This window comes from Amblyraja radiata, chromosome 1 (assembly GCF_010909765.2).
Source record: "Amblyraja radiata isolate CabotCenter1 chromosome 1, sAmbRad1.1.pri, whole genome shotgun sequence".
NCBI classification, from domain to species: domain Eukaryota; kingdom Metazoa; phylum Chordata; class Chondrichthyes; order Rajiformes; family Rajidae; genus Amblyraja; species Amblyraja radiata.
The window spans coordinates 14,372,592-14,386,870 of NC_045956.1; the positions used below are offsets into that span (position 1 = coordinate 14,372,592).

Sequence of the window (14,279 nt, forward strand, 5' to 3'; positions counted from 1 at the left end):
GTTGTGTCCAACTATTGCATCCACAGCTTTGTGTAGGGAACTAAATGCTGGAAGATGATTGCTTGAATTGTTATGAGGCACTTGATGATTTTGGCTCTCTTCCCTCTCTACTCTCAATCCTAATGCAGGGTCTTGAAACATGAAACGTTAACTATTCCTCCCTCTTCCCACCCCCTCCCTCCCGCAACCCCCATCCCTCCCACCCTCCTGTTGAGTTCCTTCAGCAGATAGTTTGTTCGTCTAGGTTCCAGCATCTGGTTGTATTAAAGTTATGCAAAGACATGGTTAACATTCTTTAGTTAATTTGAGTATATTTAAATGTGTTTCTCTTTAAGTTATCATTTATAATCCTAAAAATTAATTCAATTTCAAAAGACAATAGACAATAGACAATAGGTGCAGGCCATTTGGCCCTTCGAGGCATGCACCGCAATTCAATGTCATCATGGCTGATCATCCCCAATCAGTACCCCGTTCCTGCCTTCTCCCCATATCCTCTGACTCCGCTATTTTTAAGAGCCCTATCTAGCTCTCTCTTGAAAGCATCCAGAGAACCTGCCTCCACCGCCCTCTGAGGCAGAGAATTCCACAGACAATAAAGTGAAACTTTACAGGAAGATAAACTGCTTAATCATGGTGGGTGTGACTGTGGTGGAAGGGAGGAGGGCGGAGACAATGTAGGCAGATGGCAGAGGTTGGGAATGTGGTGGGTAAACACCTGGATGAAGAGAGGTGTAGGAACTGCAGATGCTGGTTTACACCGAAGATAGACATAAGATACCGAAGATAGCATAAAGTGCTGGAATAACTCGCAGGTCAGGCAGCATCTCTAGATAAAAAAGAAAGGTTGATGTTTTGTGTCGGAAGAAGGGTAGAGAGGTATGGTTTACTGGGTGGCTAGCTGAGTTGCGAATAACTGGCTCCCACTGGCCCATGCGTAATGTTGTAAAGGACCTATGCTCATCGATTCAGGCCTTTTCACCTTCCTTCAGCTGCCAGGTTGCCCAAGGCAGTAAAGAGAGAATTACTGTTAAAATCAAAGAATGGCACCTCATTATATATAACAATGGACTGTCCCCTCTGAGCAAGTTGACTGCATAACCCTTGTCCCACTTTTATTAAAATTAGAAATGAGTCAGTTTAAGATAGTGTCAATCCATTCCTAGATATATTTGTTTACGAAGGAACTGCAAATGCCGGAAAACCGAAGGTAGACAAAAATGCTGGAGAATCTCCGCGGGTGAGGCAGCTCCATAGATATTGTATTAAAGTTATGCAAAGACATGGTTAACATTTTTGTTAAGAAGGGTTTCGGCCCGAAACGTCGCCTATTTCCTTCGCTCCATAGATGCTGCTGCACCCGCTGAGTTTCCCCAGCAATTTTGTGTACCCTAGCTCCATAGATATGTTTGTTTGTGTGTTTCAACCTTTATCATCTATCATGATCCCAAGACTCAGTTCTTGATTCAGAACTGGATACAGATCACCACAAGCTTAATGTAAGAAAAAAATGTGAACATTGGTTGATGTGGTTAACGTTACAAAAAACACATCTCAAATCCTCACCAATGATGGATAAGCAGTGTTTTTTTTAATTATCATCTTTGCCATTACATTTGGTGAATGAGTGTCTTTAAGAACACGGGTAAATCTGGCTAGCAGGAGCACAATGTCAGAAATCACCACCGAGTCATCCACACCTGAATTCACCTGGTCTGGTTGTGGAGGACGTGTCTTCTGAAGTATTCCGGACTATTGTGATTGTCAATGAAGTGATAGAGAACGTGTGAAGACGCTCTCTACTCAAACCAGCATTGGGAGCTTTGACAGGCAGCATGGTTCCAGCCTTGTCGCCAGCTGAAGCTGAGGGGATATTTAAATGCACATTTGTCTCTCACATTCAAAGTGGTTTTAACCACGTGTTCAAAAGTAACTTTAACTTTTAAACTAAATTATAAACTCAAAAACACAAATAAATAATCAAATTAAAAAAGGCACAATATTATAAAACTTATCCTGCCTTTACTTTCTGCTCCACAATCTTATACTCGCCACAAACTCAATGGACTCTTGGATCCTGCGCCTGTTTCAATGTGGGGCGATCTCAGCAAGATTAAGCTGCCACTGGACTCCATATAAACTTCCATAAATGCAATCAAACCACCTCAGCTGTATCCACCTGTCACTTTGCCAGGGTTTGCTCCACCCTCACCTCTCTTTTCTTGCTTTTCTCCCCAGCTCTCATCAGACTGACGAAGGGTCCCGAGCTGAAATATCGCCGGTCCATTCAATCTACAGATGCTGCCTGACCCGCTGAGATCCTGCTGCACCTTGTGTTTTACAGAATTCCCAGACTCGCTCCCATCTAAAGGATAAATGCCAATGGTTTCATACCAATTCCCAAACACCCAAGCCACTGATTGCAAGAAAGTTTAAAAAAAAAAAAGGTTTTACTTGTTTCTGCATTTCCTCCAGTTTTGGAATAGGAACAAATTATCTTTGAATTTGCAGTCCTCGTTTATGTTGCCTACCTCCTTGTTGCAATGAAGACTAGTCAGTAGTGTTGTCCACAGGTGTCTTAACAATCCCACCAGGAAGGACATACTGTGATTTGTGCAGTCTCTTCCTGCATGGAAGTACATAAGAGAATAAGGAATAGTAGGCTATTTGATCCTTTGCACCTGCGTTGCTATTCAATAAAATCAGGGCTGATCTTTTTACCTAAATACCACCACATACTTCATATCCTTTGATTTCCTTCATTTTATAGAAATTTAATACTCCATAATTTTAAATATACTCAGCAAATGTGCTCCACTGCCTTGTTGGGGAGAAAATTACCAAATAAATCACTATCTGAATGGCCAACACTCCATATTGAAATGTTGGCACCTTGTTCTAGGCACCCCCACTATGGATAATAACATCCCTTTATCCACTGTGGTAACGCTGCAAAAGTTCATGTTTCATTAGAATGGAGCAGCTGGGCTTGCACACTCTGGAGTTTAGAAGGATGAGAGGGTATCTCATTGAAACATAAGATTGTTAAGGGCTTGGACACGCTAGAGGCAGAAAACATGTTCCCGATGTTGGGGGAGTCCAGAACCAGGGGCAACAGTTTAAGAATAAGGAGTAAGCCATTTAGAACGGAGACGAGGAAACACTTTTTCTCACAGAGAGTGGTGAGTCTGTGGAATTCTCTGCCTCAGAGGGCAGTGGAGGCAGGTTCTCTGGATGCTTTCAAGAGAGAGCTAGATAGGGTTCTTAAAAATAGCGGAGTCGGGGGATATGGGGAGAAGGCAGGAACGGGGTACTGATTGGGGATGATCAGCCATGATCACATTGAATGGCGGTGCTGGCTCGAAGGGCCGAGTGGCCTACTCCTGCACCTGTTGTCTATTATTCCATGTAGCAAAGGCCCAGTCTGCATAATCTCTTCATACGACATATCTGCCATCCTAGGAATCAATCACTTGCATCTTTGCTCCGCTCCCTTTATCACAACTATATCCTACCTTAGCACGGCATACCCCAGATGTCTGTATTCCACATGAAGTCTCACCACACCTGTCTATAATGGGGCCATTAAGTCTTTATTCGCACAGCTTACCTCGACATTTGTTGCTATCGGCATTTTCCTAATCTACCAAGGACTCTATGGACCAGATTCTCCTCTCAATAAACCATGGCAGACTGGGAATACAAGAATTGATTGTACATCTGGTAGAAAATAGTTGTTTGTTTTCAACATTGTATTATTCAATACAGAAAACATATAGTTTTTTTAAGTCAGAAGTGGATATATACCCAAAGATGAAATATGTGCTGCCCAATGGGGAAAGAGCAGAGATTTTTCCTCTTTAGAAGAGCCTGCACATCTAAGCTGCCTCAAATATCCTCCACCTGTCCTGTAGGCAATGCATGACCTGGCCAACTGTACAAGGTCCCAGCCTCCCTTCAGCACTTACAGATCCAGATGCAGAAGCTGAATACAATGACCACCATTCTGCTTCCCCAGTACATAGATACATAGGCAATAGGTACAGGACTATCCTGGCTTTACCTTGCACTAAATGTTATTTACACTGTAAATGGCTCGTTTGTAATCATGTATCTTTCTGCTGACTAGGTAACACGCACAAGCTTTTCATTGTACATGTGACAATAAACTGAACTGAAATGCAGGTGCAGTGAGAATGCTCAAATTAATTTGGTTGCTCTTCCTACAGCTTGTATAAGGTGGCATTCCTTGGCATAAAGTGGAAGACCTTATGTGAGCCGAGTGTAGACTCTTCAGGGAACAACCACCCCATCAATGAACTTGATGTGGAGTCCAGTAATGGACAGTATAGCAACAGCTGATCATCAAGAGGTCTTGGGCTTCTGTATTTACATTGTGCACAAAAAAACAGGGACTTCCCGAGGGGTGAGCAGCTGCTCGCTGGCTGTTCCAAAGGGAACTCCAGACTTTCAGTCAGCATAATTCCACCCAGTGTGGATTTTCACCACCATTCTAGTACCTTGTACAAATAGAACCTGTTACTCAGGAATATTTGAAGCAAAACATGAAAAGTAACGAGGTGATTCTAATAACATAACTTCTGCATTACAGAATGCTTCCGATTCATCCTCCCTCTGCTAATTCCCACAGTATATTAGTGATAGAAACATAGAACCATAGAAAATAGGTGCAGGTGTAGGCCATTCGGCCCTTCGAGCCTGCACCGCCATTCAATATGATCATGGCTGATCATCCAAATCAATATCCCACACCTGCCTTCTCTCCATTCCCCCTGATCCCTTTAGCCACAAGGGCCACATCTAACTCCCTCTTAAATCCAGCTAATGAACTGGCCTCAACTACCTTCTGTGGCAGAGAATTCCACAGATTCACCACTCTCTGTGTAAAAAATGATTTTCTCATCTCGGTCCTAAAAGACTTCCCTCTTATCCTTAAACTGTGACCCGTTGTTCTGAACTTCCCCAACTTCGGGAATAATCTTCCTGCATCTAGCCTGTCCAACCCCTTAAGAATTTTGTAAGTTTTGTTATTAGATCATTTTTGTTATTGTGCACTATTGAACTTTAACAAAGTCAGACGTGTACATCAAGTCCTTTATTCACAATGTTTTCAGCAGTATATTAGCTACTATCCAAACATGCACGTTCCTTTAATTGTATACAATACTTCCAAAATAGGCCAGTACCAGTCAGAATAAGACACATACATCACACCAAACTAAGATATGAATTAAATCATTCTTTATCGATAAACCACCAGTTATATAGTGTAGAAAACTAAATTTTCAAAAGAGTTAAAGAAAAGTTGTTACATATAAAAAAAATTATGCCTTTCAAATCAAAAATCAATATTCAGTCTACAACATCATCTAAAGTCTTCTCTTCTGTGTGCTGATGTATAACACTGAAAGAAAAAAAATGTGAAAAACATTTTCCAATTGAAAAATCAAGATGTTAAACATCATTTAGAGTGCGTTAATTACCAGAAATATATAGAAGCAGGGAAGGCTAACGAAAGGGCCAGAGAAAATGCATTACCTCTTCAAATCAATCCATTCCACATAATCCACCTTGTTTTACATCAGGAGAATTAAAAACTGTAAATGTAGCTACCCAATGTAAAGGAACTATTACCACATGCTTACTGGATGCAATATGCCACTTAATAAACAAAAAATGTTGTTGTTACAATAGTTGATAGCCACACCCATCCAGCCAAAAATGAATAGAAATTTAACACTTGGTTTTTTTTTTTTTTATGAGGGTGGTTTATAAATAATGGTTATTTCTTTGAGAGAAAGATTAGTTAAACTGCCAGAATAGTATTACATTCAACAGTATCAGAATATCCGTGTCCGAACGTCTAAATCATTAAGATTTGCCATCTTTGGATATTTTGCTGTTATTTCTTTCATAATTTCGTATTTTGGGCAGAATGTTGAAACTTCAGGAAGGAGACATGCCTGATACATGAGTGGGTTTTACTCAGTGGGTAAGAATATTTTAATTATTTTAATAGGTAAAAGGAATTAGAAGAAACGTTTCTAAAAAGGAGCACAATTGATAGATGTGGAGGGAAGGGGACTATCTACTGACTATTTACTTTGCTCAATTACATAACTGAGCTGTTATCGACTGACCATTAGCGGAGCTTGTTTGTTGTTTTCCTGAGACATGGCTCAATAGCTGTTATGTCATTGAACAAATTAGATCAGGTAAAATCAGATTTTAAATAGTGTGCATACTTGCATCGCAAGCTTACGACAATTCACACAACCAATCTATCAAAGGCAGAGCAATGTCATCGTAAAACAATATTAACTTTCTTCCAGAAATGGGAGAACAAGAAGAAAACAAAACAGGCAACATGGAAAAAGTAACGCAATAAAAAGGCACGCACCACATAAGATAGTGGGGGAAGCAGGCACACTAAAGTTAAAGGAAGAGATTTTATTTTTAATAATCTTGTTAAGAAACAACACAAGAGCTGTTTATACTTCAGAATAATGGGGACCAAATTTTCTGATCTTACTATAAATGAAAAATCAATTTACCGTTGTTGCCTCGAATAAATGCATCTCCATATTTGTTCTTAAGCTGACCGTTTACATATTCTTCTGTCTGTTCCAGTGCTATGTTCATATATCCATCCAAACAAGCTAAAACACCTGGCAAATATCAGACAGCTGCAATGAAAATATATTCACCCAGTACTAGAATGCTCAATACAAATGCTGACAATGTCTAGTTGCACAACCGAGTGACAGTTTGCATCCATTTGAGATTATAGGACTACAGGGATGGCAACATAATAAAACGATTAGAGATTCACCAAACTGAACTTTAATTAGAACTTGATTAAAACCTAACTAATGCAAACTTCAAACTAAAGTTTATAGTCACACCCGATGTTTGGGCTAATAAACCATTCATTGTTTTGTAATTACACCCAGGTAATATACTCCCAGTCTTCATTGGGAAAGATAATGATATAAAACTTGATACGATCCATCACATTACAGATAATGACGCACCATCAGGTGTGGGGAAAGCTTTTATCACTGTAGAAAAGGGAGCTTCTCATTGGACTCCAAAATTAAAACACTGATAAATAAAATGTACAACATGCAAATACAAAGGCAACAGAAACTTCCTACCAATAAAATTAGGGCCACTTCTTCTCATAAAAGGTGATCTGTCCCCCCTTGCTCTCTTTTAGAGACAAAGTGGCACAAATGATACCTCCAGGTTAAACAGCATCTCAAACCAAATGACTTATTCCCACTATCCTGGTCTACATTTATCAATCTGCATCACTATGAATGCAGATGATCAGGTTATTATAAACTGGTGTTTGCTTGAGCTTGCTATATACAAATTGTAGTTTGCATTTCCCATCTTACAACTTCCAACTTCATGTCACAAGTACCGCATTGTCTATGAAGCACTTTGTGATATCTCAGGATATGACCGGCACAATCGACACGCAAGTCAGTCGCTCGTTAGGTACCTCGGTAATCCACACCCGAGTTCAGTTTAACCACCACTGGCCTCCCTATGATTTGTTTTAGAAAATCGCTGGGCGTTTGCTTTCGCAGGCTCATTTTGCGTCCTTCAGCCTATATGCACCTGTAACAGAAAATAAACATGCTCAATAGTCTCAGCACATCTCATTCAAACCAGGAAATTGCACAAAAGTGACAAAGGTTTCTGGGATTTACAAACCCTGCTCAGCAGCAAGAAATAGCAAGGCAAGCGGGTATTAATCAGACAGAGCATTGAGCATAAAAGATGGGAGGTCGTGTTGCCGTTGTCTAAGATGTTGGTGAGTCCGCATTTAGAGTATTGTGTTCAGTTCTGGGCACCATGTTAGAGGAAAGATGTTGTCAAGTTTGAAAGGGTACAGAGAATCTTTATGAGGATGTTGCCCAGACTCGAGGCTCTGAGCTATAGGGAGAGATTGAATAGGCTGGGACTCTGTTCCTTGCAGTTTAGGAGGATGAGGGGTGATCTTATAGTCGTGTATAAAATCATTCGAGGAATAGATCGGGTTGATGCAAAATTGGGCAGCTTACACGCCAGCGGTATAAATATTGATTTATCTAACTTCAAGTAACCCTTGCTTTCCCTCTCTATCTCCATCCATCCCCTTTTCTAGTTCTCCGACCAGTCTGACTGTCCCTTTGATTACATTTTATTTCTGTCTGCTTCGTTGTCAACCTTCTCCTAAAGTTAACAATGATCTATTCTGAGGAAGGGTTTCGGCCCGAAACGTTGCCTATTTCCTTCGCTCCATAGATGCTGCTGCACCCGCTGAGTTTCTCCAGCTTGTTTGTGTACCAATGATCTATTCTACATTTTCCTTTGTCCTCATTCCCTTTGATGACTCGTTCTCACACCCTACATTTCCTTATCTGTGTCTCCCTCCACCCCTGACTCAAAGTCTGAAGAAGGGTCTCGACCCGAAACATCACCCATTCCTTCTCTCCAGAGATGCTGCCTGTCCCGCTGAGTTACTCCAGCATGTTGTGTCTACCTTCGGTGTAAACCGGCATCTGCAGTTCCTTCCTGCAACATTGAATTGGCGGCCAGTTCAATGTATGGGAGAAAGCAATTGTTAAGAGTTGTCGAGGAAACTACCGCGGGCAATAAACATTCAAAACAGAATAGACGGCTGCTGGTTCATCAACGGAGAGGTTTGTACATCATTATAAGCTACCTGCCTAATGCAAGCAGATATATATGCAAGCTATATAAAAACGGGAAGGTTTAGAGTCCCTGAAGGCCCTTGTAATTCAGATACAACCCTTACACGCCGTGAGCCCCACGCATAGAGGGCTTGTGTGAGACCCAGCCGCGGTGCCGAGGCAGGAGGGTAAAGACAACCCACGTACAGGCTCCTCTCACTCACAGTCCACTGGTGGTTGGATTGGAACGCGGCCCGGACGGTTCCAAACCCCCTGCACCCGGAATCCGCCAAGCGATTCGAACGCGGCCCGGACGGTTCCAAACGCAGCTCCCAACCTCCAATCGCGTGCGCGGACGCCCGCGTGTCACGGCTACAGAAGCCTCGCTGGAACAGAATTCGAAAAAGTCGATTCGAACCAAAGATCTTAGAGTTAACAAACATGCATCGTGCAAACAACTAGAATCCTGCGAAAGTTGCAGTTGAATTATTTTACTCGTCTGTTTTATGCAGAATCTATTAACCCTGTAAAGCAATATAGTTTGGAAAGGATATAGTAGCAATGTTACAAAATTTTGAGATTTTAAAAATCAAGTCTGCAATTTATCCCATCAGATAAAGCATAAAAATAAGTTTAATTTGACACCTAATTCACTTTCATATCTTCAGTATTAAAAAATGTATGGCCATTTTCATACTCGGAAATTAGCATCTTGTTCCCTATTGCTTTTCCATTCGTAACTCAAAAGCTGTGACCGAGGACAGTCAAAAGCCCATAACTTTCTTAAAAATTAAGAGAACTGAATGAAATGTTCAGTTATTTTAGATTGAAGCATTCTGAAACAAATATGAAACAATCTTACTTGGATGATCTGAAATTAAAGCATATAATTAGTTAGTTACCTAATTGTAGCTAATTACAAAATTCAATTACTAGATCTAACCATCTGTCAATTTCTTAAGAAAAGGTTAACATTTTTAAATAGCCTAAGTGTCCAAATAACATTCACACAAGAATTCACAATATAACATGATTTTAAAATCTCATTGTCATGAATTTATAGGCCAAATGGAAGGAATTTAGTGTTTAATTCCCGTAAATTAATGACCATTTTAATCATCTTGTGAATGGGATTTTGTGGAACGTGATCATTTGGAACATAGAAATATAGAAACATAGAAAATAGGTGCAGGAGTAGGCCATTCGGCCCTTTGAGCCTGCACCGCCATTCAATATGATCATGGCTGATCATCCAACTCAGTATCCTGTACCTGCCTTCTCTCCATACCCCCTGATCCCTTTAGCCACAAGGGCCACATCTAACTCCCTCTTAAATATAGCCAATGAGCTTAGTAGCCTCAACTACCTTCTGTGGCAGAGAATTCCAGAGATTCACCACTCTCTGTGTGAAAAATGTTTTCCTCATCTCGGTCCTAAAAGATTTCCCCCTTATCCTTAAACTGTGACCCCTTGTTCTGGACTTCCCCAACATCGGAAACAATCTTCCTGCATCTAGCCTGTCCAACCCCTTAAGAATTTTGTAAGTTTCTATAAGATTCCCCCCTCAATCTTCTAAATTCTAGCGAGTACAAACCGAGTCTATCCAGTCTTTCTTCATACAAAAGTCCTGACATCCCAGGAATCAGTCTGGTGAACCTTCTCTGTACTCCCTCTATGGCAAGAATGTCCTTCCTCAGATTAGGAGACCAAAACTGTACGCAATACTCCAGGTGTGGTCTCACCAAGACCCTGTACAACTGCAGTAGAACCTCCCTGCTCCTATACTCAAATCAAAGGAACGTTGCGGTTGCGGTGAATTTAAACCCCATATCGGCGGGAAAAATACTGCCGGTTCGTATGGGTCCTAAGTCACCTTTTCGCAAAGTAAAATTTTGATTAAAGGCATCCTAAGAAGCACGTTTATATGTAAAATAAATGGCTTTCCTTTACCTGCCCCGTACGTGAAATCCGTCCCTGTTGTCGGTGTTGACGGCTTTAGAAGCTGATTTTTAAATTACTCCTGCTATTAAGATATCCAGTGCAGTTTAAAAAACCCGTAATAAAACCGATGTCGGAGCGATTATTCTTCAGCAGCTAAACAGCCTGACAAAAATCGATTTGAACAGGCTGGGAAAAAACGCCATTTTAAACCCGCCCCCCTCTCAAAGTCGCCAAAGTCGCGCACACGGGCAGTGACAGAACTGCAGCGCCGCTGAAGGTAAGTTTTGTAACATTCCTAGATACAGCACCCAATTTTTAAGTGAGCTCCCCGAACTGATGCAGCCGCTCAATGCTGGGATGAAGGACTCAGGACTGCATCCTGGCAGTTCAGGGAATTCTCACCACCCCCAACAATGAATGGAATTAACCTGCAAACCTGTACGTCTTTCGTGTGTGGGAGGAAACTGGAGCACCCCGAGAAATCCACGCAGTCACAGGGAGAACGTGCAAACTCCATACAGACAACACCTGTGGTCAGGATCGAACCTGGGCAGTAAGGCAACAACTCTACAACTACGGCACTTCGTTAATATTGCACTTTGGCCTTTTGAATTTGAAAACATAGGTAAGAAAATGGACACTCATAACTGTTGTTCAATATGTAGCATGGTTCAGCTAACTGGCTGTGAACCTAAAGGGAATATCAGGGATGCTAAAAAGCCTGCCATCAAATGTCAGGAGACATACTTGTATGACACAAGACACTACACGTGACAAACCATGCTTCCCGAGGATTAAATTAGCAAACAGATATCTGATATTAGCATGTGTAGGAAGGAACTGCAGATGTTGGTTTAAAATCATCATGTCATTAGGTCATGTGATAGGAGCAGAATTAGGCCATTTGGCCCATCATGTCTACTCTGCCATTCAATAATGGCTGATCTATCTCTCCCTCCAAATCCCATTCACCTGTCTTCTGCCCATAACTGCTGACACCCATACTAATCAAGAGTATCTATCTCTGCCTTAAAAATATCTATTGACTTGGCCTCCTCAGCCTTCTGTGTTTAAACCGAAGATAAACACAAAAAACTGGAGTAACTCAGTGGGTCTGGCAGCATCTCTGGACAAATGGAATCGATGATGTTTTGGGTTGAGACCCTTCTTCAGATTTATGCTGCCTGACCCGCTGAGTTACTCTAGTTTTTTTGTGTCTATCTTCTGATATTAGCATGTTGGTTTTTGATGTGCATTATTAAATAATATGTGAGGGAGTAGTTTAGTTTATTAATGAACCCACTCTCCAGGTTAAATCTTGATTATAGAATTCTCCTCGGCCCAAATGATTTATTCTGTTAATCCTATAGCCATCATAGAAACATAGAAACATAGAAAATAGGTGCAGGAGTAGGCCATTCGGCCCTTCGAGCCTGCACCGCCATTCAATCAATCAATCAATCAACCTTTATTGTCATCTTGCAAGCAACAGTTGTACAGTGCAATGAAAAGACGTTTCCCAGGGAATAGCTGAGTTACTCTAGTTCATGGCTGATCATCCAACTCAGTATCCTGTACCTGCCTTCTCTCCATACCCCCTGATCCCTTTAGCCACAAGGGCCACATCTAACTCCCTCTTAAATACAGCCAATAAACTGGCCTCAACTACCTTCTGTGGCAGAGAATTCCACAGATTCACCACTCTCTGTGTGAAAAATGATTTTCTCATCTCGGTCCTAAAAGACTTCCCCCTTATCCTTAAACTGTGACCCCTTGTTCTGGACTTCCCCAACATCGGGAATAATCTTCCTGCATCTAGCCTGTCCAACCCCTTAAGAATTTTGTAAGTTCTTAAACCCACCTGCACACCCGAATCTCTCCTCAGCAATGGAACATTACAGGACTTCTCTCCCACTACCATGGACCTGTTGTGCTAATCGTGCTTTTGCACTAATATCTTGTTTTTCACAGTCTTTTACTTTTAACTGTCTTGTATACATCATATACTATTTATGCGTATGTTACATTTCGTGTGCTGTTTGAGTATGTGCCAGTGTTGCGGCTGCAAGTAAGATTTTAATCATACCTGTGCCTCATATTTTGGGGGGAATATTACAATAAACTCAATTTGAGTTAACTTAATTCTCTCTTAAGTAAAAGCTGATTTACATCAGAACATATTGTATGATTTTGAAATATAAATCTTCCCCCCTGATGGCGCTGGTTCACTATGGCTGTGCTTTGAGTGTGGAGCACTGTGTTCGATTACTATTCTTTATGCTTACGCCCTGACAGTGTATTTATATTTCTGCAATTGTTTCTTCTTGTCTTCTTATGCAATCCCTCCATTTCACTCCATTTCTGTAGGAACTAAGATAATCAGTGATGAGACCAAGACAGGAGACACTTGATGGTGTGATTGGGCGTGAAGCTTAGACATTTTGAACTCTATTTGCAGTCTAATCTGCCTTTCCACATGTTTTCAACAAATGGATTCAAGATGCTCAGCGTCATCCCAAATGCTGTTGCTTCATCTCGCCAATCATAGACCAGCAGGGTTCTGCAGGGCTGTCAAAGTGTACAGCGGAATATAGATCAACTCCACAATGGGTTGAGAAATGGCAGATGGAGTTTTAATCCGAGCAAGTGTGAGGTGTTGCACTTTGGGAGGGAGAATATAAAGGGAGAGTACACGGTTAATGGCAAGACCCTTAACAGTGTTGATGTACAGGGGGATCTTGGGCTCCAAGTCCATAGCTCCCTGAAAATGGGAGCACGTAGATAGGATGGTAAAGAAGGCATATGGCAAGCTTACCTTCATCTGTTGGTACATTGAGTATAACAAATCGTGCTGCAGCTTATAGGACTTTGCTTTGGCCTCATTTGGAGTATTGTGTGCAGTTCTGGTCGACTGATTACAGGAAGGATGTTGAAGCTTTGGAGAAGATGCAGAATAGTTTTACCAGATTCCTGCCTGCAATAGCAGTTATTATAAGCTAAAAGGAGAGGTTGGAAAAATTCTGGAGAATTGGAGACCAAGGGGAGACCTGATCAAGTATAGAAAATGATGTGATGTAGATATGGTGGAAAGTGTGAGTCTGTTTCCCAGGGTGGCAATGTCAAAGACTGGAGGGCATAGCTTTAAGATGAGAGGGGCTGTTTAAAGGAACTGTGCAATGCATGTTTTTACATGGAGTGTGGTGGATGCCTGGAACACACTGGCAGGTGTGGTGGTGAAGGCAGAATTGATAGGGGCATTGAAGAGGCTTGTGGATAGGTGCACGGATATGCAGGGAATTGACGGATCTGGATCACGTGTGGGCAGAAGAGATTAATTTTGGCTTGGGTTTATTATGGTTACATGTACCAAGGTACTGTGAAAAGCATGCTATCCCAACAGATCAAATAATACTATACGTAGATATAATCAATTCAAACTCACGTACGATAAATGTTGAACATGCAGAGGGCAGAATATAGTTGTCGGCATCGGAGCACATCATTTCCTTAGACAAAGTCCAATGTCCACAATGAAGTAGAATTAAATTGGACAGTACCCTAGCTTAGGCGGCACAGTGGCGCAGCTCCCTAACAGCGCCAGAGACCCGCAGACTACGGGTGATGTCTGTA

At 41.4% G+C, this 14,279-nt stretch overlaps 1 protein-coding gene across 3 annotated transcripts; it reads right to left on the reverse strand.

The window, feature by feature from the left end:
• Window positions 1-5,098: 5,098 nt before the first annotated feature.
• lsm6 (LSM6 homolog, U6 small nuclear RNA and mRNA degradation associated) lies at window positions 5,099-9,074 on the reverse strand. Of its 3 annotated transcripts, none has more exons than XM_033017919.1 (4): window positions 8,933-9,074; window positions 7,532-7,650; window positions 6,576-6,689; window positions 5,099-5,425 (listed from the first exon to the last, which is right to left on the reverse strand). In XM_033017919.1, exons 2-4 carry the CDS (start codon window positions 7,623-7,625, stop codon window positions 5,391-5,393), a joined length of 243 nt encoding a protein of 80 aa, XP_032873810.1. In that variant the 5' UTR covers window positions 7,626-7,650; window positions 8,933-9,074; the 3' UTR covers window positions 5,099-5,390. The 3 variants fall into 3 exon arrangements, with proteins under 3 accessions (XP_032873810.1, XP_032873817.1, XP_032873826.1); XM_033017926.1 differs by having other exon boundaries at window positions 8,916-9,070; XM_033017935.1 differs by lacking the exon at window positions 8,933-9,074 and adding an exon at window positions 8,741-8,759.
• Between the last annotated feature and the right edge of the window lie 5,205 nt (window positions 9,075-14,279).

Bases quoted from the DNA above. Each gene is read 5' to 3' on its own strand.
- lsm6 (XM_033017919.1), bottom strand. From the start codon at position 7,625: ATGAGCCTGCGAAAGCAAACGCCCAGCGATTTTCTAAAACAAATCATA. The intron at 6,690-7,531 runs GTACCTAACGAG...GATATTTGCCAG, and splicing joins CTCGGGTGTGGATTACCGAG to GTGTTTTAGCTTGTTTGGAT. The intron at 5,426-6,575 runs GTAAATTGATTT...TTTTTCTTTCAG, and splicing joins ATTTATTCGAGGCAACAACG to TGTTATACATCAGCACACAG.